The sequence below is a fragment of the Stigmatopora argus genome, chromosome 8, assembly GCF_051989625.1.
Source record: "Stigmatopora argus isolate UIUO_Sarg chromosome 8, RoL_Sarg_1.0, whole genome shotgun sequence".
In the NCBI taxonomy this organism is placed as follows: domain Eukaryota; kingdom Metazoa; phylum Chordata; class Actinopteri; order Syngnathiformes; family Syngnathidae; genus Stigmatopora; species Stigmatopora argus.
The window spans coordinates 9,061,985-9,087,377 of record NC_135394.1 but is presented as its reverse complement, the minus strand read 5'-3'; the positions used below and the strand labels follow the sequence as shown (position 1 = coordinate 9,087,377).

The 25,393-nt window shown below is 39.9% G+C and overlaps 1 protein-coding gene across 13 annotated transcripts in view; it reads left to right on the top strand.

Moving 5' to 3' along the window:
• Nucleotides 1-25,393, top strand: part of dab1a (DAB adaptor protein 1a) — a 171,939-nt gene that overhangs the window by 136,925 nt on the left and 9,621 nt on the right. For 3 of the 13 annotated variants that reach the window (XM_077607183.1, XM_077607184.1, XM_077607182.1), the window contains 8 exons: nt 5,419-5,550; nt 8,333-8,452; nt 8,798-8,836; nt 9,113-9,175; nt 13,660-13,713; nt 18,219-18,383; nt 21,300-21,362; nt 21,437-21,533. In XM_077607183.1, coding sequence (XP_077463309.1) covers nt 5,419-5,550; nt 8,333-8,452; nt 8,798-8,836; nt 9,113-9,175; nt 13,660-13,713; nt 18,219-18,383; nt 21,300-21,362; nt 21,437-21,533 — 733 coding nt within the window. The remainder of the gene's footprint in view (nt 1-5,418; nt 5,551-8,332; nt 8,453-8,797; nt 8,837-9,112; nt 9,176-13,659; nt 13,714-18,218; nt 18,384-21,299; nt 21,363-21,436; nt 21,534-25,393) is intronic. The other 10 variants (XM_077607187.1, XM_077607186.1, XM_077607185.1 and 7 more) reach the window with 9 other exon arrangements.

Sequence of the window (25,393 nt, the reverse complement as noted above, 5' to 3'; positions counted from 1 at the left end):
CAAGACAACTTTTGTTTGTTGATTACCCCCCTACCCATCTCCTGGCTAGTCCCGACAACCAGTTGGGACTTCTGTGTTAAGTTTATTACTAGTAGATGTCCAATACATTTGAAGTGACGAGTTGGTAGCAAATATATTCATTTGCTGTCACTCTCCAACTTCAAATGGGTTGGATATCTAGAAATGCCACCAAGTTCAGCCAATGATTCAACAAGTGTCTGACTAAGCCATGATAGAATTGAAGTCTCGCACTGAAAGATCATTCCACGACATCTTGTGGTGCAAACATACATCATGGGGCAGGGCCTGTTTAGTCCGTGTGCAGTCTTTTGGTCGCCGTCTTTTGGTCGCCGGTCTTTTGGTCGCGGTCTTTTGGTCGCCCCCGACCGCGACAACAGGCGACAAAACAAGGTAAAACAACACGGTCTACGCATCAATAAAAGTCAACAATGGCCATGAGCAGTTTCACTGAGCCGACGTGTGAGTATATGAGTTTGTTTGTACATGCGTTGTCCCTTTAAGAAGCTACGTCAGTCAGGGTCTTAACAAGTTCTCCTACAAAAAACATTAAAAGTTCGGGAAATTTTGAGCTTTTCTTTAGCCTAATAATTACTAGGGCATTAAGTATGACTAAATAGTAATTCGCAGTTTGTATTTAGGGAATTTGAGCAACGATTTAAATAGTAATTATCACTTACCTTCCGGGCGACCAAAAGACCGGCGACCGTGTACCGTTTAGTCAAACGGTAACACCACATAACCTGCATTCTGTGCATTCGCCAGGCCACCTGTTGCCCTATAGCACACTTACATTGACCTTGGATTGAAACTTATTGTACAGCAATAAATGTCGATGAGAACGCAGCTTAAGGATAAGGGATTGGTGTTGCCATTATGCAACAGAAAACTGTTTGGCCACTGCATTCATCTCTGGCCATTGTGCTGACTTTCCACTCAATGTGTACTCTGAGTGCTCTTTGTGTTTGAAGTACTCGTCGCAAACGGTGGCAAAGGGCCTCTACTCAGTGTTCATAGATTCACATCATGTGACCACAAATCCTATGGTTGGTCAAAATACCGAGTGACAGAGACTCTTCAAGTTAAGACCGAGTTCCGTTCTTTCGTTTGCGACATAATAGGAATTTCCCTGCAAGTCTGATTCCACTGTTCAAGTCAATATTTCTGAAACTGGTTGGCTCTTTTGTCGTCGGAACAGGTACAAAGCGGAAAAAATCGATTTTTGCGAGATGGATTAAAACCATTCATGGAAGGTAGTTTTATATCCGGTATGAACAAGATGACACTCGGCTGAACTGTTCAATTGGATTTTGACTGTCTGTGACATGACTCTACGCTGGATGATGACCCCTTTATCGCCCCAACTTGTCAGATGGCTCAGTAATAGGGCCCAGCCTGAACACACCCAGATCCCAATTGGATGCCTGCTACAAACAGTGTGAACAGTCACCCCTAAAAATCGGATTTGAAGAGGAACCGGATTGGAACACAGCATTCGTGGACCTCAAAACGTTGTAGATCGAGGACATTGTAACTCAAGGACTCGTTGTAGTTTTGCCCTCTTTAAGATATACATTTTGGCTGCAATGTACAGTTTTGATGGGTTCACTCTGCGTAATTTCACTAGACGAGGCATGAGCAACACTACACCACCAACCGCCCAATCTTATCCGATTGGGCCGAGTAGCAATACGCAGACGGACGCCCGTGTCCGCCTTTCTTAGCCGAGGCGCCCAATCCCTGAGATTTACACATGGACGGTGCATATCCAGCCGTAACTCAGAGGCGCGGCACCAGTGACCAGTGGCCTCCCGCGTGGCGGCTGTATTTCACGCGGCCTGGCTCATCCCGCTGGCGGTGTCGTTCGTCATGCCTCTTTTTATGTCCGTCGTCAGTCTTTGTCTGAGCCCTGAGACAGCGGGACGATGAAATAAAGACACGATGCGGACCAAGTCAGAGGACGGTGGGGAAAAGGCAAGCATATGTCAAAGTAAAGCTTCCCATAGGGAGACTTTGTCCTCTGTCTCCAGACATTAATATTAACTATAGCGATATGCCGTCCTCACTATCAGTCCTAATGGATAGCCTGAGAGAGAGAGACAGCGGGAATGACTCTGCTGAGGTTCAGGGTTCTTGACAGTCTCATTCCCGGCCTGTGCATCACTCAGCCAGATGGGCGGATGGATGCGCCGGCTCGGTCGCCAGGATGGATGGCCCGCTCTCTCGGAGGAGGGAAGGTCGTCCGGAGCAGAGGAAGGAGGGCGCTTGAGATGAGGAGAAGAGGAGAGGAGACATCAATCTTAACAGAGGGCATGTTCCTCTTTCTCAAGCTTGCTTTCAAACACGTGCACGCTTATTGGAAATGTACACGTGCGTAGCAGTGTTACTGTTTCATTGGAATGCTGGTGAAAAGTACTCTTGCTAGGCTCGGGAGAAGGAAAACCGTTATATGCTCTAGGGTCGCATTTGTTTTTGTCAGAACAGACAAAACATAATTTTACATGTACAAATATAGTAGAACTCTGTCACTGCAATGACGGTGACAGTCGTCCAATGATGTGGGTCTGAAAAATTCAGTTTAATCTCTTGAAATGTGTTTATCACTAGTTGATGTCCAATCCATTTGAACTGGGAGAGTGACAGCCAATGAGCATTTGTTCTGTCATTCAAAAACATTTGTATTTGGCAAGACAAAAGTCTCACTGTGAGACCGACGCGCTAACCACTCAGTTGCCGGGATGCCCGTAAAAATGCTATTTTTCCGCATTATGTAGTAATTCACGTAAGAACAGTCATCATAAAATCAATTTAAGCTACAATTTTTAGCTTCTGTGAAACTTTAAACTTTAAATCAACAAAAACAAGCCTGAAAAAGGACTTGATGGTAAAATGATCATTTCTTTAACACATGCAACTCTTGAATCTGCTGTAAACGACTTGATCTTCACACAGACTTAATTTTATGCATATCCATTCCTTTTGTGTGGTACCTAAGTATGTGCAACTTCCAATGTGATGGCATTTCAATGAATTAAAAAGAAGACTTTACACAACGAAACCACACTTACCCATCTTTGTATGGACAAGGACAATGTAAAGGTTGTTCACTTCTATTGGCAGGGTAGTCTACACTACATTAAATAGTCATCAGAGGCTTTGTTATCATTTTGGGGGCGATACAGAAACACCGAGCAATCGCCAAGAGGGAAAAGAAGACATCAGTCGCTATTGACTTAGTTTGTGTGAACATACGTCATTGTCACTGACAGTCTGTCAGGGGAAAGAAGCTTTTCTTTTCTATTGGCAGTATGCCTGCTTGATAAAGTAAAATGACATAACAAAACAAACAAACCGCAATTCTGACAACATTGGTTAAAAAACAATAGAATACAATCATTTGAACATGTTTTACACGCTATGTTAATTTTAATACAATGCAAAAATATATATATATATATATTTCATGATGATCCATAGGTTTCAGAGTTGAACAGGTTGATCGGAATTAAGTGAATCTCATAACTGTCTGTTTGTAAAAAAAAATTAATAAGCAGCAACCATTTTGTGAACAAAATTACAGTTTTTAAAACAATATATAATTTATTCGCTATAGCAATTTATATTATAACACGATTAAGAGAATCTGCCAAAATTTCTTCACAAAAAAATAGTATTGATTGCTAATGGCGTGATGTGGTATTATGATGAATTATTTTTGGGGAAATCTTTCCACCATTATTCACTGAAAACCCATCTTTTTGCTCGATTTGTGCTCATGTCAACAATTAAATATTTATTTGGCGCAATATTTGTGCCAAAGTACTATATCAAATTGGGTTAAGACACTTCGTTTGGTGAAATGATGACAGTATGCTACTGTCTTGTTTCATCTATAAATCTTTTAGGGGACATAGTACATTTCTGTAAGTTATGTTTATATCACAGTTCCAGATTCATTATTCTATTATTATGTGTTATAGTCGTTCTAACATGAGTGTAAAGTAACAGGAAAAAGTTATTATGGCCTCAGTCGCTGCACTCAAAAGTTGTTCTTTGTTTTCATGAGGGTACTGCGCCTTTAGTTTAGCAGTTTATCAATCAATCTCAGTCCAGAGGTGATTGCCGCGTTTTTGGTTCTGGAGACATAAAATCAATTTGAATTTGGAGAGGCCGTTGCCTCCTTCAAGCTGTTCTGCGCACTCTGTCACCTACACGCTCGCACAAACGCATACAGAGATCCCAGAGATAATTTAATTACAACTTTGGGTTGTGTGCTGCCTTGGCTGCTATTTTCAGGTCAATCAGGGGGAACGATCATGATCATTAGTTTAATTGTTAATCATAAATGACTCATTTAGGATTACATCTCTGTCACAGGTGTGTGTGTATGTGTGTGTGTGTATGCAGGTGCATTGGGGTGCGTGTTCCCAGCATGCATCTGGCACAGGCACTCACAACAGACTGCACATTCTAGCCTGACATCTAGGCCTCGGACTGTTTTTGTCATATGGGAACAGATGAAGCGATCAATTCGACAGCTTGCCGAGCTGTGATTGTCACCGATACCCCCCGTCCCCCTTGAAAGCCCACCCCCAACAAAAAGCAATAACACTGCCATCTGCCTTGGGCAATGCCAGCTTGGCGCCCTCAATCTAAACAGGCCAGAGTTTAACATGGAGCCACAAAGAGGGTGTTTGTTGCTACATTCATAGACGGCAACAATTGTGAGCCGGTCCGCTGAAAGTAAAACGCTTCAGGCACGGTGTCAAAAAAATGATAAAAATCATATGACATCCGCTCTTGTTGTTGACGTCCAATCCAATTGAAGTGGAAGGGTGGGCCGCGAGTGAACAAACGTTCATTTGCTGCCACTGTCCCAGTTTGTATGTCTAATTGGGATAAACTTGTTTCTACAGTCAAGGGATGAAAACAGCCATCAATGGCGGTCAAAGAGTTCATGTTTTCTAAATTACTTCCAAATAAAATGTCAGCTCATGAAGTTTTAATCAAGGCTTGAATGCTGCACTTCTGCTTGCGTTTTCATTTAAATGCATTCTTTGTGAATAAATCCATAATGAGCATTGAGAAAACCTGAATTTCCTCGAATTCGAAGGAAAGAAAATGATTACTTTGCCGATTTCAAATCATTTTGCTGCTTCGCAAAGCGGTAAAGAAGACAACAGCGTAAAAAACTTGGAAAATGTAGGTCAAAAATGGCTGAGGAGTGATTCTGGGGACAAAATAAGGTCCGTCTTTATAATTACGTGTTTTCTGTCACCTTTAAGAATGGATTTGTGTAAAAAATAGGGTCTGCTACCATTTTAAAGTCAATTACTGTAGCTTTTATTGTTTTCCTTTTAACTTTAACTTCTAGATATTAATACACTGCCCTCCCTTCAGGTTCTCCAACACCACCACGGCGTCCACGAGATCTCCTACATCGCCAAGGACATCACGGACCACAGAGCATTTGGCTACGTCTGCGGAAAGGAAGGCCACCACCGCTTTGTGGCCATCAAAACAGCGCAATCGGTCAGTATTTCGATATTTTCATGCCATTCAACAAGCTTTATGCATAATTCAGGAGGCTCTACTCAAAGGCATGGACCTCTTGACATTTAGACAAGGACCTTTGCATGGCGGCTCATGTCCCGTTGTGCTGTTTATCAAGCCGCCGTTTATTTTCTGGAGCTTTGTGTTCAATCACGACCCAATACCCCGGCCTTTTTGGGACCTCTTGTTGTGCTCCTTTCGCCTCCGTCCAGCTCTCTCTGTTGCCATATTGATTTCCCATGCTGAGTCGATGGGAGTTTGAGTGTGTGTCACCGGCTCTAATGGCACATCCATCCTCTCGGGCGCTGGTCTTTGACTCACGGCGACACAAACGGCACAGTCACACATGCGCGTCTTATTGCTGCATAGATCTGAAATCACAAAATTGGTTGTCTCTATAGGCGACCCCTTCCGAGCTCCATCGGTCAGCTTTAGCTTGCATTTACCTGACGTGAGTCTGAGTAAATGTAGCTATTATAAGCTTACTTTTATTCGAAGGTTGTGACCAGCCATCACTCGACCTGCGAGTGTAATTTACTGAAAACCTTTCCAAAATCCTCTCTTTGCACAATATGTCATTTGCCAAGATAGATAGATATCAAAAAGATATGTTTTGCCTCACCAAACTACTGAATTTATCTATTTTTTTTACTGACAATTCCTTTCCTGTCCATCCCGGACGCTAATGAGTATTTAGCAGTTAATTTTTCAACAGGCAGATTCTCAGGTAGGAGTTTCTGTTTCCTTTTAAATTCAATGGGCAGTATCAAAAATATATGTTTTGCCTCACCAAACTACTGAATTGATCTATTTTTTTATTTTTTTTAACTGACAATTCCATTCCTGTCCATCAGGGAAGCTAATGAGTATTTAGCGATTAATTTTTCAACAGGCAGATTCTCAGGTAGGAGTTTCTGTTTCCTTTCAAAATAAAAGGATCTGTTAAACTAAATGATTCTGTTGACAAAAGACCACAGAGTATAGGGGCATCGGTGTAAAACCGAAGGCCCATGGGCCAGATTTGGCCCACGACATCATTTTATATGGTCCATAAAAGTTCATCATGTGCATCAAATTTGATTCTTGATAAAATAATATTCCAATATAATTGTAACTGTCGTCCTAGATGAAAGATCATGGGTTGCACAAATCAGAGAATATTTCATGTTTTTTTATTCATTCATTCATCTTGCATACCGCGCATCCTCCTAAGGGTTACGTGAGACTAATTTTCATTTAATTTTTCTGGGGGTTCTTCAGCGAGATATTTGAAAATGTTATGTATTTTTATAGGATGCACTTAATGAGGCGATTTATTCATTCATTCAAAAAAAAAAAACGATGTTGTTCATTTGGTCTTACTTCTTCACAATTCATGCCCCTCTGATGTCGTATTGGATCTGATTTGGCTTGCTGCCTTCATTAAAACGGAGTCACTAGGGCAGCGAGACAAAGACGGTTAGAATCTCTACATTTGAAAGCGAGACGAATGTGACAGCGCGACAATCTGTTTCGGTGTCGGCGGCCCAGCAGAAAGAAGCAGACGTTCACACCCCCCCTCGGGCCGGCCCTGTCAAGAGCGACACAAGGCGGAGAAACCGTCTCACGGAACGGCGGCACTAAAATAGAGCTGTGCTTTATGCGCGGCGGAATTCCGTCTGTGAACTTTGAGTGCATTACGCAAAAAGCTGGCGGTCAATAATTGATTAACGCTGAAACTCTTGTCGTAGTCGAAAGCTTGTTACGCTTGTTTCACTGACAGTTGTCGTACTGTAAGTGTGTAAACTCACTAGGCGATGTGCTAGGGAGTGAACTATGTTGTCTGGTAAATGTATTGTTACTTTTACAGACTAGATTTGAAAAGAAAAGTATTTGTCCTTTTTCCGCCTTGTTTTGTCAAAATACGGACTAGGGAAGAAGGCACTAAACAAACAAAAACAAAAAAATTCCGGCGCCAATATACATACACATGGCCAATGTTCCCGCTAATTTTTGGTTGGTCTGGGTAGAAAGACAACCTCCCTGAGCACACTGAGTACCGGTGTGACCAACATCATCATTGCTCGCTATGGGCACACACCAGTATCACACCTGCCATAAGCAGGTGTATGTCTACTACACATAAATGATTTAGTAATAATAAAATGTAATGATTAATATCTATGAATGGGCGGCCCGGCGGATGAGTGGTTCGCGCGTCGGCCTCACAGCTAAAAAATAAATAAATAAAAAAAATAAAAAATAAAAAAAATAAAATTGTGCGCTCCATATGATTTGCTGCGCGCAGAGAAGACGAGAGTAGTGCGCAATTGCGCACGCGCGCAGCTTAGAGGGAACATTGCACATGGCCCACACTTATATATAATATATATTAATATATTTTTAAAAAATTCTATTTCATTTTCAAATTTCTAATTATTCTAATTGTATTTTATTTTGAATTATAATGTGTTCTTTGTGCCTTTTTAATGTATACATTTAATATTTAATGTGTACATTTCCTAATTGTGAGGAAGCGGCTGTGAATGTCAATCTTTCAATGCCTTTGACGGCGCCAGATGTCCAATGAATTTTGCCTGGAACGGATTAAACGTCTAGCGCTATTAATAGGAGTCATTGAGTGAACAAGGAAATGACCACAAAATGCCCCAAAATGAATTGCAAGTGACCTTTAGGAAAGCAGAGCATCACTGAGCAATTTTTCCAGAAATGGCATTCTCCAGTTTGTTTTTAATTGCGATTCCAACGCCCCCACCTCCAGGCAGAACCGGTGATCCTGGACCTCCGGGACTTGTTCCAGCTCATCTACGAGATAAAGCAGCGTGAGGAGATGGAGAAGAAAGCCCAAAAGGACAAACAGTGCGAACAGGCTGTCTACCAGGTACGTACGTCCATCAATCCTTTTTCCTTCAAAGTTGGTCAAGACTAGATAAGAAACATACATGGAGAGTTTCAGAGCTTGAAAAAAATGTGTGTCTAAATATAGCGATTGATCGTAAACAAAATGAAGGCAGAAAAAAGCACTTAAAGTCTGAACAATAGCACCGTCTGCCTTTTGTGCTCTCTGTTCCTTTTTGTCTGACGATTGCCGTTTTGCCGAATGCTGGGAAGCCGGAGATACTTTTTTCTTCCCCTATTTTTTTTGCCTTTTTCTTCCACCTACGCACTCTGCTCTCCCCCCTTTAACCCTTTCTGCCTCTTTCCTCTTGGCTCTGCTCACCCACAGACAATCCTGGAAGAAGATCTGGAGGATCCGGTCTACCAGGTAACCTTTGCTTCAGCGCTCCCGCTCCCTCCGCTTGTTTGTGCGTGTGTGTATGAGTGTGTGTGTGTGTGTGTGTGTGCGCACTGTGAGGGGAGACAGCCCCTTGCTTCTGATGGAACTACAGCTGGGTTCAAATATCCTCACAATATGCATGTTTGTGGGATGCATGATTATGCTGTTATTGAAAAAAATGCTGTTTGACTTTCTCTCGACTTCTCCCACTTCTTTTTTTTTTTTCCTTTTCCCTGTTCCTTCCTTGTGCTACCGACGCCCTAGTACATTGTGTTTGAGGCCGGACATGAGCCCATCCGCGACCAATCAGACGAGAGCATTTATCAGGTATACTCGCAAGGAAAATAAAAATCAGCTCATTATCATCATTTTGGTAGGGAAGTCAGATTTGGAGGATGTTTGATATTTGCTTAACATTAAAAAGGAGAGCTTAGGAAGTCTACTTGTATGTTATAAATCTACCGAAATAAGGGGAAATCTGCAATAAGGGCATATTAAGGGGGGAAAAAAACTTCGAACATAAAATCTAAAGAAAATTCCGTAGACTATTGACACACCAAACATGGTTTTGACACGCTTTTCTGTACTGTTATTTTGAACCACTGATTGTTGAGGAAAAAACTAGCTTGCCATGAAGATAAAAAAAGAGAAGTGGACATTTTGAGGGGTTGTTGACAATGATTGATCACCACAGGAGCTTTATAGACTTGCAATCAAGATGGCCCTGTTTGATTCTTCATACATTGCCATCTTGCCAAACTCAAGTGTCTAAGACTGAACCAATCAGGAGAAAGAGAGGAGAGTTGTAGATGTGACTGGGACTAGGTGAATTTCTTCCCAAGCTTTGTTGGGAATACACCTAATTTCCTCATTTATAAAAAAAAGACCAAAGAAGATCTCGAAAAAGCTTTTTTTGAGGAAAACTAATGTTTTGCTCTTCCGTAAACCAATGCGTCATACGGGAGCCAATTAGGGGGGAAAGAGGCAGAGGCTAGAGATGTAACCAGGAAGCGACTATCTGGTCGAATACTATGGCGGAATGCAAAGCGGTTCTTGTAGATAGGTCAGTTTTATCTGATTTACACTTAATTTCCTCATTAAACGAGGAGCAAAGAATGTCACTAATAGCTTTTTTGGCGTGAAATGATGTTTTCGCCAGGGTGACCAGAAGATCCCTTTTCTAATCAGCAGTTATATATATATATATATATATATATATATATATATATATATATATATATATATATATATATATATATATATATATATATATATATATACATACATATATATTTTTTATTTTCCTCCTATGAATAATATCTCTATTAGATTTTGCCCAGATTAATCTGTGTAATATATTGGTAGCAGATATATCAGAACAATCAGTCTTGTGCGCTATGTAAGGACGTTTATTTAATAGTCACATTCAACTTAATATGGACAGACAACACCTCGTATAAAGGATTTTTATGTGAAAAACAGTTGCTCAATTTCTTTAACCCGTTGATGTCGAGAGAAAAAAAGACTCATTGGCTGCCATTGAAGACGATAGAAATCCAATCTACTGTCAGCTGCAAAAGGGCGTCTCATACCAGTTATTGCAGTAATAAATAAAATGGATAAAAAATATGAGTAGAATTCGATATTCTTTTGCATTTCTATTTTATTTGGTGCAAATTAACAACAGGCATTTGATTTTTTTTTAAAGTGTTAAGACTGTTTTGTTCTGGAATGCCATGAATTAACAACAAAAGACATCAAGTGGTTGGAATTTTTTTTAATTCCAGCATTGGCAGCAGCAGCTTGAAAAGCATTCTGGGATAAAGCCATTCCCATTGTTCTAGGTTTGCTTTTTGATTAATCGGGACAGTCCTTTGCGCAGTCTTGATGATGTAATTGGCTTTCAAATGCAGATTATCGTAAGTGTTTATATACTTGCGTATCGCTGACGTCATAGTATAGCTGCGCCTGTCAGTGTTGTCATTTTTTTCGATGGATATTTCCCATTTGCGTACGAAAATGTGTCGAGCATTGTAGATCAATTGTACAAGGTGTTGTGTGTAATTAAAAAAAATTGGCGAAAATACAATCACAATGTGATTTTCCATCACGGTCACTATAAAAGTCTTGCCATATTAGTTAGCATTAGTCGGTAGACTGCGACATCCATTAGCGGTAATAAAAAGAAATAAGACAACTTTGCCCCCCGTGGATTTGCGGGTAGACCTCCGGGGGGCAGGAAAAGGTGGAGGCGGGTGAGCGGATGCCGAGGTTATTCCTGTCCGTGGCGGAAGATGGGGCCCCGCCCCCACCCTCCGCCCGACGCCCCTCCTTATCCTCTTCTCCCGGGGAGATGAAAGAAAAGAAAGATTAATCACCACACACTCGTTTGATCTTTAAATAAAATGGATTGAAAATAAGACACACGCGTGAGCGAAAGCGCTAACGTGCGCACAACGCCAAAAACGTGAGCCCGCCCACAGCAACAGCGGAGCTGAATGTATGAATAAAGATGGCTGCTTCTGGAAATAAACAAGGGCCAGCGAGTGCTACATGTGTCCATTTACACGGCACGAACGCAGGGAACGCCACCGAGGCTGTGATTCCGACCGACCTAATATAGTTTTAAAGCCAAAGTGTGGGATTTGTGCATATTTGTGTTCATTACCCCACATATACGCGCTCACATGATTGAGACGAGTACATCGTGTCTTTCTGGTAGGCCTCTTAGGGCAGCCAGATACTTTGGATTTGTTCCAATTATTTTTTAAAGCTGCTTCCCCGCTCGCTTTTAAATATTACACGGCCTCAACCCGCCCTTGGCTCAGCGTAACATCTCTGTGAGCCTGTGCAAGTGGAAGATCTTTTCATTTTGCTCACAAAAAGGGGTTTGGATATAATATTCAGTCAGTGTGGTTTTTTTCCCTTTTTTTTAACATTCTCTTTACGTTTTTACTTTTAAAATAGAGGGGAAATGGCTGTACGGAGCCTTAAAATACATTGTTCGTCATTTTCCTCCTGTCTAAAATTGCAGCTCATTTTAGCAGATTCGCAATGTCATAATAATACTAATTTGTATGTTTATTTTAATTATTGAAATATATATATATTATTAATAATTTATCATTTTATTCTAATCACACTTGATTTAAATAAATGTTGCTATTTGTTTAGTTAATTAATATATAAGTATAATATAAATATTTTTATTTATTTTATGAAATTTTAAAATATATATGCTAAATACCAGTCATATTTAGCATAACATTTATAAATTATAGTTTTGTTACTACTAATAGATGTTGCTATTTGTTTAGTTAATTAATATATAAGTATAATATAAATATTTTTATTTTTATTATGAAATTATAAAATATATATGATAAATACCAGTCATATTTAGAATAAGATTTATAAATTATAGTTGTGTTACTACGTTAGACCCCCATGTCTATCCTAAAAAATGGTTATTTCTTTTAAATGTTTATTCAACCATTACTCCTCATTTTACTATATTTTACATATTTAATATTAAAATGTGATTATTTTTATTTGATATTCTTTTTATTTAACACACTTTCCAAATATTACATATATTTAATGTATTTGGGGTAATATCAAGTTATTAGTGTAATATTGTTTCTACAGTTAGCCACCACATTTGAGTTTTTTATTTATTGTATTTGATTTAAAACTGGTAAAGAACTACTGGAAAATGCTAAGTGCTACTTTATTAACAATTTGTCATTATATCCCAAAATAACCATTCAACTAATTGTTTATTTCCATTAGCTGGCATCTCCCTCTAATTAGCTTCCATTTAATTTATTTATTCAATTTTTTAAAATCTGAAATCTATCAAAATCACCCCGCTGTTCCAAACTCAAACATCTCCGTTTGCTATCACCGCTTATTGTTCTCGCTCGTCGCACCCACGCTGTCAGATTTTTCCATTTTTGCGGCCCGGAATATTATCATGTCGCCTTGTGCGTGACACTGAGTTATTACACGTCTGCAGGGGTGAAAAGCTTCATTATCCATCCCGGGAGACAGAAAAAAAACGGCCCCGATACGACTCATGAGGTCTCGCGGTGTAGATTTTAAATCTGATGAACAGCAACACTAAAAATCATCTTCGGGCATTTGGCTAAATTTCCTTGATAGATGAGCCGGGGAAAATTGCGATCATTTAATGATTGTTAGCGACCACAAAATATTTTGACGTGTATTCCCTGAATAGCTAAAAAATTAGATATCCGTGAATTATTGGCTTCATTCATTTTCCATACCACTTATCATTACAAGGGTCAAGGGGTGTGCTTTAGCCTATCCCAGCCAACAATGGACACGCCCTGAATTGGTTGCTAGTCACTCGCAGGGCACAAGGACAAGCATTCACGCTCAAATACCGGTTTCCATTCCAGATTAGATCAATTTTCAACCATAACAAACAAAATTCCAGTTATTTACACTCAAATAAAAAATCATTTGTCATGTCGTAAAAAGCATCGGCTACAAAGCGGTAAAAAAAATGTTTAAACCTTATTTTCCCGATATCAAAGGTCTGAGAAATTACAACTTTCATGATTAATACGTTGAGCAACCGTCTCTCACATGAAGGTCATTTACACTAGTTGTTGTCTGTCCGTTCAAATTTCACTTGAAGGAACCTTACAATGAAAACTTCAAATTTATTATACTTGGAAAGACAAAAATCTAGTCAGAATTAGGGCAAAAATTGTCAGGCTGTCGCACGAAGACTGTCCCGTTGCTGATCCGGCTCTGCTCTGGATTTTCGGCCGATTGTGTAGGTTCCCACCAGCCAGCAGAAGGAAGGGGTCTATGACGTCCCAAAGCGACACCCAGTGAGTGACGCCGTGTTTGCCCGCCTGCCTCCCCAATCCTCAGTCAAACCTCTCAGACCGACCTGCAGTTATCATCCCTTTGACCAAAACCCCCCCTCCTCGCCCTTAGCGTATCTCCCCCCCCCACTCAGTGATTTATTTCTGGTTCCCCCTGAGAGGTTTGCTGGAACCCAGTGCTTTGTGCAGTGTGCTGCTCCTTCCCTTGTGGTGACTGGTCGTCCTCCATGTGGTCAAGCGGGGCGCCGCTTATGTGTATTGTGTATGGAAACGTGTTTGTGGTGCTCAATTAAGCATGCCTGGTGGTGCATCAGTGTAAACCCGCATGACCTTGTCCCAGATTGCCTATACGTGACATATTCCGTCACTGTCATTTCATACGTAAATGTGCTGTACGTATATACCAAACAGCTGCAACATTATGGCATCTCAAAGCTGTATTTTTTTTAAGAATAACTCCCTCCACCTGCTCATACATTACATTGCAAATCCACATCCCAGTTATAGCCTATGTACACGCGTGCGCGGTAGATCTTTTTAGTTATTGGCTTCCCGCTGCCGGCAGTTCTAATGAAAGATGACCTTGGCTACTGTCGGGCGGTAGCGGTGGGCTGTAACTCCACTGCTCTTTATCTGCCCATAAAGATGCAGCTTATATTGCTGCTGGATTTAATCTGCTAAAATCTCCAGAGTCGTAATAAGCGGGCTGCTCTCCCACACGTGTGTCTGTGCGCTTTGTGCCGCCCTGTGTGTGTGTGTGTGAGCTGCATGGACGTTGCATGGTGTGTTTGCCATATCGGCGGTTTGGGTAGGGGCCCATTGTATTGCATCGTTTACATGTACATCTTTTTTGTGTAGGTGTAAATCAGGGGTGTCGCAGACCGCTCCACTGCATGTTTTTTTATTGGGCAGCTGCGAAGTCTAGTAAAAAAAAAATAGTTCATCTTAGATTGCATCAAAAGGTTATGAGGTGAAGTTAAAATGTTGAAGATAGCACACGTTACAAAAAAAGGGAATTAACAATCTGCGATATCTTTTTAATTAAAAATGTTAGTATTAAGGGTGTAAATCGACAATTTCCGGATGATTATTAATATAATGAACATTTCTGCACACTGACATGATTTTTGCCGAAATTGTTGATGATTCAATTTCAATTGGATTCATAGATTTAATTCAATAGGTACACAGTAAACTTTTTTTGCCTAAACAGTAAAAGTATACAAACCATTTTTGACATTTAAAATAAAAAAATGTTGGCAAAACAGTTCAGGCAGTTAAATGAAAATTATTTGAAGAAAAGGGCATATTTATTGGTGTTTGCATTTTTAATTCCATGGCTACTCGATCAATCTTCATCGATTCTTTGGAAAACAATGTGATATTTTCTAACATTAGTCTGCTACTATTTGATTTAATGCAAGGGTCTTCGATCGAAGTAACAATATATGCGTTAACTTCTCTTACCATTCCTAGATAGAGAGAGCTCATTTAAGTGCACATGGAGTTTTTCAACATTCTGTCTCTTGTTGATACCTTGAGCCATCTTTCTCAAGAGACCACTCACTTTCGCTCATTCCCAGTACATGCACGAGTATGTTTAGTCCGCCTTGAAAGGCTAAAGCGCATGGAGCCACCTCACCGTAGGCGGTCGGTCTGTGTGAATTTCTGGCCGGATGGGAATTAGTCTCACATTTTTCTTCGCTGGGCACCTCATCCCCGAGCTTTGCAAAGAAGCTTACAGGCACCCTAGCACATTTGCGTGTGCATGTCTTTGGCTTCCTCTATCCTGCGGCACATGCTGCGATTTGGATAGCCGTCGTTCGTCTTGGCAGGTGTCTGCAAACGGACAAATGTAATATTTTTGCTTCTTGTTGACGTCGTCTCGGCGAGGTTTTTGTGTCCCTCCAATCGGTCAAAGACAGCAACCACATACATTAGATGAATTGCAGGGATGTAAATAGGCATTGCGGTGATTTCATGGTAATCAGCTTGCATTTCTGAATCGTCAGGTTTAATGAGGGCTTTGAATATAGTAGGAGGTCTGCCTTTGATTGCATGAGTCCGTTGAATCACAGCTCAAAACTCAGGTAAATAGAACCCAAATCACGTTGATGCCAGAAAGTAGGGGTCTCCAAACCGGTTCTCAAAGGCCGTTGTGGGTCCTATTTTTTTGTTACAAGCCATCCAGCAAAGACAGTTTAACCAATGAAGTTCCTACTGAAACAAGCAGAACCGGACTGCAATCAATTGATTACATCCGATTTGGTGAAATTCTGTTTTCATGTTTGGTTAGAATTAAAACCTGCACCCACTGTAGCCCTAATGTGGAATAGTTTAAAGACCCCCTGCCACAAACTCAGAGGTGTCATGCACATCTTTGATGTCTATCACATCCTTGTTTTGGTTTCCTTTGGAGGGCCATTACATCTGACAACTTGGGCTGCCACCATTAATCGACGAATCGACAGCTAATCGATTATCTAATGAATCAACAACGTTAAAAGACCTAAATATATTTCTAAACACTTATTATTTCGGATCTTAACTGCAACAGAATCAGCAGAATCTAGCCTCTGCTTCTTCTCCTTCACACCCACATACCGCTGAGGGTACCAATACTACACATTGGTTATGCAAATCAGATAATTTCCTGAAGCACAGTTATTGGAACTCACATCTCTAAACTACTAAGTAAGTCAAAATAAACAAAGAATGTAGAAATGATGCACTTTTTAATCGGATTCGTCACGGCCCATCACCCCTGGTGAGATGAGCTTTTTTGTTTTGTTTTTTTCTTTCATGGGAAGTGATTACGCACAGTATTGCTTCGGAGTAGATTTAAACCTTTATTTCATCGGCAGGAGTGAATTGATGGCAGGCATCAGCGTTAAACCGAGATCATTGCTCCATGGGTATGTGCGTAGGCGACAACTTTTCGGGAAGCAACGATAACACCCTCCCGTGTATGACCTGCTGTGCAAAGCAATCGCTTCGGTTATTTACTGTGTCACCATCTTAAACGGCCGGCGATCAATAAAACACACACACGAGCGAGGCCATTCCAATCTAGCGAGCCCTTGACCCCGCGCCGAGTGTTGGTGTTGAATCAACACACGCCCTCGCAGAGTCCACACAGAGTAGTCGCTTTTACCACCGATTATTATCTTTGGGGGAGAAACATGTCCGTAATCTCTTTGTGTCGTGTTCGCAACAGCTCCAAATGTGTGTGTTGGAGCTTCAGTAGTGGCCGGCCAGTGTGTGTGAGTGTATTTGCAGTTGTGATCAGTCACTCTGCAGGGGATCAGCAAGATGGCATTAATTAGAGAGCCTGCATTAATTACTTGAGGGAACACATACACAGGTAATTACAGTTTCCCCCACTGGAGATGGCTAATTGATAAGCAGTGGCCGGGATGTACGGGGGACAAAGGAAAGGGCTAGGTGAGGTTAGACGGGATTTTCGGACAGATGGAAGCACACAGAAATTAGCTTGAGGTATTATATTGCTGTTTATTCAGTAATGTTATATCAACTAACAAAAAAACTTTGAAACTTAAGAGCATCAGGTGTTTTCGCTCCCCATTTGTTGAGCAGATGGCTTTCCAAAGGCCAATTTCCTATGCTTTCAATTATAAGGCTGCAGTAGACGATTATTTTAAAAGTTGACTGATCAATGATTGATCTTGCAATTAGCTAACTAATCAGGTCTGACAGTATGTTATTTTTAGTTATATTTCTTTTGGCTTGAGATTTTGGGCATAGATATGTATTAGAACCAAATATCTTGGCTGAGAAAAGAGGAGCAATGTAATTATTTAAAAGCAAAGCAGATGTTTGCAAATACTAGCTTATTCAGGTTAATTACCATAATGTACAAAGAGAACACTGGGAAAGTGAATATGTTCTGTTAGATGTGACAGCTGGTTTTTGGCTAATTTATGGGTGCGGATTCCCAAACTGGTCTCAGTTTTTCTACTTTGAAAGTTTTTGAACTGTGAACAAACCACCCTTCCAGCAACAGACATTTTAGCTGTTTATATTGAAACTATACTATTAATCGATGTTACATTTTACTGAAAAAGTAACAAAACCCACCATTAGTCGTCTGCTAATTCACGGCTGCTTCATTGTTTACTGCAGCTGGTCTTTTTACGGCCATAACAAAACAATAACAATCTATTGTTTTATGAATCCAATGTGTTTAAAAGAGCGATGAAGATGTATCGGCCTCTTAGTTTAGCACATTGTGACTCTCAGGGAGGATTTAGAGAAACACAAAAGGAGCTCAGCGCTGTAGTTTAGACGAAGGTAGGGATGATCTTTAAACCTCTTTAAATCTGCCGTGTGTGTATAAAGTGCGTGTGCGTGCGGAGCACCTGGAGAGAGCAACACCTGCCCTTCTAAATCAGCTTCGTTTGCCTCAGTGTGAAACCGCTAATGTGCTTCGCGTATTCTAGCCCATTCTCGTGCCACCCGCTTAGCTAACGCCGAGATTGTGATTGCAGAACGGACATCAAAGCACCCGTCACCAACAACTCCATCATCATAACCATCATCATCCTCATTCTCATCCTCATCCGCAAAACCCCCAGGCGGGACTAAGCGAGCATCTAGAGCTTCAGCATCAGCAGGGGGATCTCATAGACTTGGGCCTGGAAACTGTTTCTCAGGTAAGGGTGGTCCGGGTGAAATTTGGTAATACGACCTCCAATCATCTGGACCGCGATTGTTTTTTTTTTTTTGCTAGCGGGAGGGAGCCACTGCCCCGACTCCTGACCCGTTTACGCTCATGAATAAAACATGTAACCTTGCTGTTGTCATAGCGACCAGAGTTGGAATAAGTGCCTGCATCTGGATGTTTTTGAAAAGACTAAAATTGCTAAAACTCTGCACGAATGTCGCGAAAGGTCAATGGTTTGGTGTATTTCTGAGTTTAAAACTGTATGAACATATTTAGATGGGTTTGAAATGACAGTTTCAAACAAGGATTGCTATTTCAAAGTCAAATTTCTAAATTTCATGTTATATTTTAAGGGTTAATTTTAATGTTTGATTACTGAACACAGCATTGACCCAGCTATTGAGCAATTAATGGAAACCTAACAGTATACAAATAAGTCATAACACCCTTTAATTTTGGGAAAAAAATAGTGGTTAGAATTTGTACTCACTGGCTTGGACATCTGTTGAAAATGACAGTGAAGGAGTAAAAGTTGGCCTTCCAAATAAATATGTCAATCATGCATTTTAAATCAGAGTAAGGATATTTTAAAATAAGAAGCGTGGAGGAAGCGTGAGAAAACTAGGAAGAATCAAATATCTGAACACGCAAACTGCTGAGTTGTGAAGCCGACCACGTAAAGTAGACTAAAATATAGGCATATGCCAATCGCATATTTTTGCATGCTGAGTACAACCGGATATTGAAGAGCCACGATTGAACCCAATTTGAGCAATAGTTACCCGCTAAGCCTGTTTAAAAATGGCTAAATCAATTGACAATTTTGTCTTTCCCATAGTCGCATGGGAAACACCAAGCATCGTCTTCGTGCGGACATTCTGAAAGCAAGCGTAGGAGGAAGCTCTTCCATTTATTTGAAGCTTTCAATCACACAGACTCAAAGTGCAGCGTTTGACATGGCTAGCATCAATATCCCATCTTATTGTCTTGCTGAGCGATCTCCATCTAGTCCGCAACTTCAATAGCTCATAACTCAGCCTCACAGCCCACTTCTTTTCTTACTAAATCACCATGCAGTCCCCATGAATGTAAAAACGCTGATTCCATTTTCTGATATATTTATATATCTTAAAATGTATTAAAAAGAAAACCCACCACAGACAGTTTACACGTGATTTTGCCGAGCGAGCAAGCAGGAAGATATTCTAAGAACATTCATTATCTGGGAAAAAAAAGAAGATCCGGATCCATGATTTATGCAAATCTTGGACCGTTTATTCAAGGCTCCTAAATTCCTTCCCAACTAAAAATAGTTTCCCTCCGCTTCACGCTGGCCTTAAGATATTATTAATGCACGGAATGAGGGGCAATTTATGGGAGCGCCAAAATGCAGAATAGATTCGGATCAAATGGAAAGGCTGGTGTCTTTGATAGCGATACGCTCAGAGGCACGCCGCTGAGCCTCCATATTGGGAAGACATTAATGACTCGCCCAGAGGGTTGCCACTACTGTACAGACACTGACACGCAACAGAAAGAGTTAGAACTTTAATTTTATGTATCATAAATAATGAAAATGATTTAATTATTGTTATTGCTGTTTTCTTTGAAGCATGGATGGATTGCAAAACCATTATAATGCATCGATTTATGGTAATGGAAATACAAAAGTAACCTGGGATGAAGGCACAGTCTCTGACAAAAGATTCGATCTGGTTCTTAAACACAAGAAAAGGTGATACTGGTACTTAGTGAACAACTACATCAGATTTTTAATTTTATATTTTTTGCCGGCCTGTTGGAATTCATGAACAATTTTACTGAAGAAAAAAAAACCAAAATGGAAAGGACAGATTTGTTTTTTATTGTGCTCACACTTTTAAAAGCTTTTCAAAGTTGCAAATAAGTTTGCAGTTCTATTTAAATTGGCGAAATAATCACATATTTCCCCCTTTGAATTTAAATTCAAGCTCAAGGATGCGAAAATGCCTTTAGGTTAAACAATGCTCATCGTTTCGTCTTCAAATAATTAGACTTCTGACCCTCATTTTTACTCATTCATTAAATAATTACACCACCAACCTACCGCCCAAGGTTTTTCTTTTAAGAACTTATATCTACACTACAACTCAAAGCAATATTTTTTCCTCGGTAGTCATGACAGACCTGCTAACAAGAACAAACTTAAACAACTTCAGGATGCAAATCTTCAAGTTAAAGTTTCTGAGGTTTGAGTTTATTCGGAATAATTTTAATAAGGTTTATTTATATATATATATACATATATATATATATATATATATATATATATATATATATATATATATATACACATATATATATATATACATATATATGTATATATACATAAATACATAAAGAAACGGCGACATATCTCACACATGTCAAACACTAATTTTCTGCCATTGATGGCCATAGTCCAATTCATTTGAACTGAGAGGACTGGTGGGGAAAGTTCATGTTTAACTGCCATTGATGGTGCTACCCTATCCCAGTCAAGATGGCTTCCATGTCTAGCATCGTCAATGGCATATCTGTTGTACAAAAAAAAAGTTTAGAAAAAAATAGTCTATTCAACTTTATCTACAAGTAGTATTTGTATTTCTATATATATTACCGCCTCTGACTGTTGAGCGAATATGTACACGGTAAGTATGTCATCATAACCATTTCATCTCATCTCACCCCCATCTGTGTGCATTTTCCTCTGTGTTCCCCTGCAGTCGTCAAGGTAAGGAACGCCGCTCGTTTGATGTGTGGCATGCAGCGTGTGGCGTGCGGCGTGCGGCGTGCATGTCTCTCAATGGGCTGCTGGATGTCGATGTGGCTGCGCAACCTTTTTAACCTGACTCCCAGTGTGTGTCCTTTGTGTTGTGATTCTCAGAACATCAACCAATTAGAGCTTTTCGGAGACATGTCCACACCTCCTGACATAACCTCGCCGTCGGTGAGTAGCCCCCTCGAATAAAAAAATCCTGAATTTGGCATTTTTTCAACACTTATTTTGGATCGCTTTGGTAGACTCCAGCTTCACCTGCTAACACGCTGGACCCGTTGCAGGGCCTGCAGCCTCCCGCAGAGCTTTTTGCACCCTTCAACCCTGCGTCTGTGCCCTCAGGTTTGGAAAAATAAGCAACTTTTTCATTTCAGAGGATTATGAAATGTGGGAATATTGTGATTTTAGTAATACATGTCATGATAATCCTTTTTGATTAGTTTCTCGATGCTTTATATGATTACGATATCACATTTAAATAATTACAATATTCCGATTCAAAAGTTGTGATGTGCAAATCCACCTTTGTTTCCCCGTTGGAAATTTAATGAAACCCGTAGTTCATTTTGTAATGCCACGAGATGACGCTAAAACACTCTCAACTCAAAATACCTTTGTAGTTAGTGTCAAGGAAGCACGTTTAACTCTTTAGCTCTCTTATGCATTTAAACTGGGAGGGCTGGAAGTTATCATTGAATTAATGTTCACTCAGCCTGCCATACTCTAATCTGTTCTATCTTCCCTCATCCTGTCCTATTAGTTATTAGCTAAATGCCTTCATTACATGTTAGTACGTCGATAAATGTCGTAACGTACTAGTAACGCTACTTATAACTAGGTAGCATATATATCCAATCATGTTTTTATATTACCATGCCCCGTGTTCTTTGTTTATCCCCTAAAACAGCTATTTCTGTCCAGCTGTATTTTCTTAACAAACGCCAAAATATAAACAATGGTAAAATGGGATTCATTTGCATAGCGCTTGTTTATATTGAGGCTAGTCAAAGCGCTTTGATAGTTTTGGGGTCATATTTTCTATCCAAATGAATAGTTATCAAATTTATAAAAGCAAGTCAAAATTACCTCTTTTTCAACTATTTATTGGTTGAAAAAAGGTGAAGTGACATTTGAGGAAAAGTAGTAGTAGTAAACATAGTTTTCACAGCCAGCTATACGAGGCTCCCTGATATGTAATTAAATGCATTCTGAATGCATCTTTCATTCCGCGCCCCCTCGCTTATTAGGTTGGTGTTATATATGTTATACATGGCTGTGATCAGCGGGGCTGACTTGGAATTTGTCCAAGTGGCACACATACGCAATAAATATTCAGAGCCCTCACAAGAAACATTTTTCTTTTTTTACAGTTGTTCGTTAAGGCTGTCCCTAGTTAGACTTAACTCAAATTCTTAATCATTACGGGCGCCATTAACTCATTGGCTGCCATTGATCATTTGATTTGATTATGGATATCCAATAATGCATCAGATACGTTTGCTTACAGAAAAAAACATTTTCTTCATTCCATAAAGCTCATCATTTATACTTTTGTGTTAAATCATATTTTCTAGCAAAACACTGTAATACATTAGATTGCAAATTGCCTATTATTTTTTTTACAAAAAAATTTTTTGCTTACATATTTTTATTCTGTTCACAAGGGACAGTGGTATTAAACATGTGGTCGAGGGGCCAATTGCGTGCCAGAGGTCAATATTTTGTGGCCCCAATTGACAATTGTAGTTAGTGTTGCCCATAAGCTTAACTCTAACAGTAATTTTAGACGTCAAATCTATTTTAACTCCCAGTTGGAATGGATTAAATGTCTATTGGTGTCAATAGTTTTTTTTTTTATATCAATTTCCCTCTTTTATTTACTATACCAACTCATGCTCTTTGACCTTTGAGTTGAGCTCATGTTAACTTTTGATGTCCACTCTAATGCTCACAGTGCCTGAAAACCTTCAACAGCAGTTTGTTTAGGTGACAAACTTGTTTGTGTCAACCATGGGATATTTTTGCTTTGTTCCGTTGATCCGTTTCCACGTAATCTATCCAAAAATGGAGAAATCTACGCATCCTATAGGTCATTCTTCCATAAGCTGCCCTCTTGGTAGATGTGAGAAGGCAAGCAAAAGAACAGGATGTGATTAATAGAGAGGGATGGAATAGAAATGAAATGTTGATGAGGAGAGGAGGTGGCGTCGGCTGTGTGTGGAATATAAAACGCATCATTAGCTCGCTGACTCAGATGCTGTGGATTTACCTGCGGGCCGAGGCGGTCGAGAAGAAAGATGGCCGCGACCTCTGGCTCACCGGTCGCAGTATTTGTGCGTGACTGAGACGTGAGCCCTGCCTTTCCAACCCCCTCCCGCCTCGCAACTCCCCCGTACGTCAGCGAGGTTGAAATGGACGCGTTCGCTCATCTTTCCGACGAGCAACCGCGTCATAGATAAAGATTCCGCTGATGAATTTCAGCCATTTTAATGAGTGTGTTTCGATGAAACGACGCCACCTCATTCCAGAGGTAATTATGCCAGTTCACCGTGACCGTAAAGAGATGCTACATTAGCTACAGGCGCAAGTAGGCCAGCGCTCTCCGGTGATGCATGCGTTATTATCTAAGCATGTATGAGTTTGTGTGTCAAAGAAAAGATGTTTTAATTGCACCCCCATCTGCCTCAGAGCGGGGCTGCAAGGACGTCGAGTTCCAAATAACAAGAGCAGGGGAATGAGGGTCAAAAATTGCAAAATGAAATATTTGTCCTTATTTTGTTTCAGTGAGCTTTCCAAAACTGAAAAGAAAAATCTGCAAAAATTACCAAAAATGTTTGAAATTCAGAAGTTCTTACCAACTATTCATTCTATCTTCTAAGGCACTTATAAACAAAGGTTTTTCCCAACAGCAGCCAATACGTTTATTTATGACATAGCATTAAAGCCAGTGGAAGAGAAGGAATGTGGTTGATGCAGTTCCTTAGTTTTAGTGTTGTTAAAGGCTATTAGAGCAAATTTACTGCATTTATTCAAACAGTTTATTTGAGGGCAACTCTGATTCGTTTATCACCGCCATGAGTTAATAAGCTGCTTGAGCACGGGGGTCTCTGGGGTATTTCTTTGGCTGTTTACCAACCTACAAATGTATGGTCAAATACCACTTTAAGATGCAAACCTTGGAGTGGACGTTTCTGAGGTAAAGGTTTATTATCTAATACATTTGTAAATGTCACTGAAAGAAAATGATAAAATACCCGAGCACATTACATCTAGAGCACATGTGTCAAAGTGGCGGCCCGGGGGCCAAATCTGGCCCGCCGCATCATTTTGTGTTGCCCGGGAAAGTAAATCATGAGTGCCGACTGTCTGTTTTAGGATCAAATTAAAATGAAGAGTATAGATGTATATTACATTTCCTGATTTTCCCCTTTTTAAATCAATAATTGTAATTTTTTAATCCATTTTTTCTGTGTTTTTAGATCAAAAATTATTTTGTAAAATCTAAAAATATATTCAAAAAAAGCTAAAATAAACATTGTTTTAGATCTATAAAAACTGAATATTCAGGGCTTTTAATCCAATTCTTTTAATCCATTTATTAAAAAATGTAAATATTATATCTAAAATGGTCCGGCCCACGTGAAATCAAGTTGACGTTAAAGCGGCCCGGTACCAACCCGAGTCTGACACCCCTGATCTAGAGGGTGTAATTTCTTATTTTATCAGTGCGAAAGAAGTTTTTGATTTTGTTAGTGGTTGCTAAGCGCCTATCAGGAAGTAGCCTAAAGGCTTTTCTTGTTTGGACGGCGGGTAAACTGTTTGTCATTCCACTTGTGTTGGGAACAGCATTTATTGTTGCATTATTATAATTACTCCATTCTCCATGTGCCATTTACTATACAAATCAGCCAGAACGGTTTGCATTTTGTACTTTTCATATCTCATGCTTCACCTTGGTAGAATATCCAGTACACACCACGAAATGCAAAAACTCCTTTATACTTCTTTGAACTTGGACCAAATAACTAACTTAATAGGGGAGATGAGTATTTTTGGTCATTCCTGCACGTAACCTAAAAATGTGCTATTACTGTAATTTATTTTGTACTGTCGCACCTGAGTATGTCACACCAGCCAATGAATACACAATTAAATGAGAAAAAAAAAACAACTTTTAAATGAATAACTCTCTCCCCTTCTTT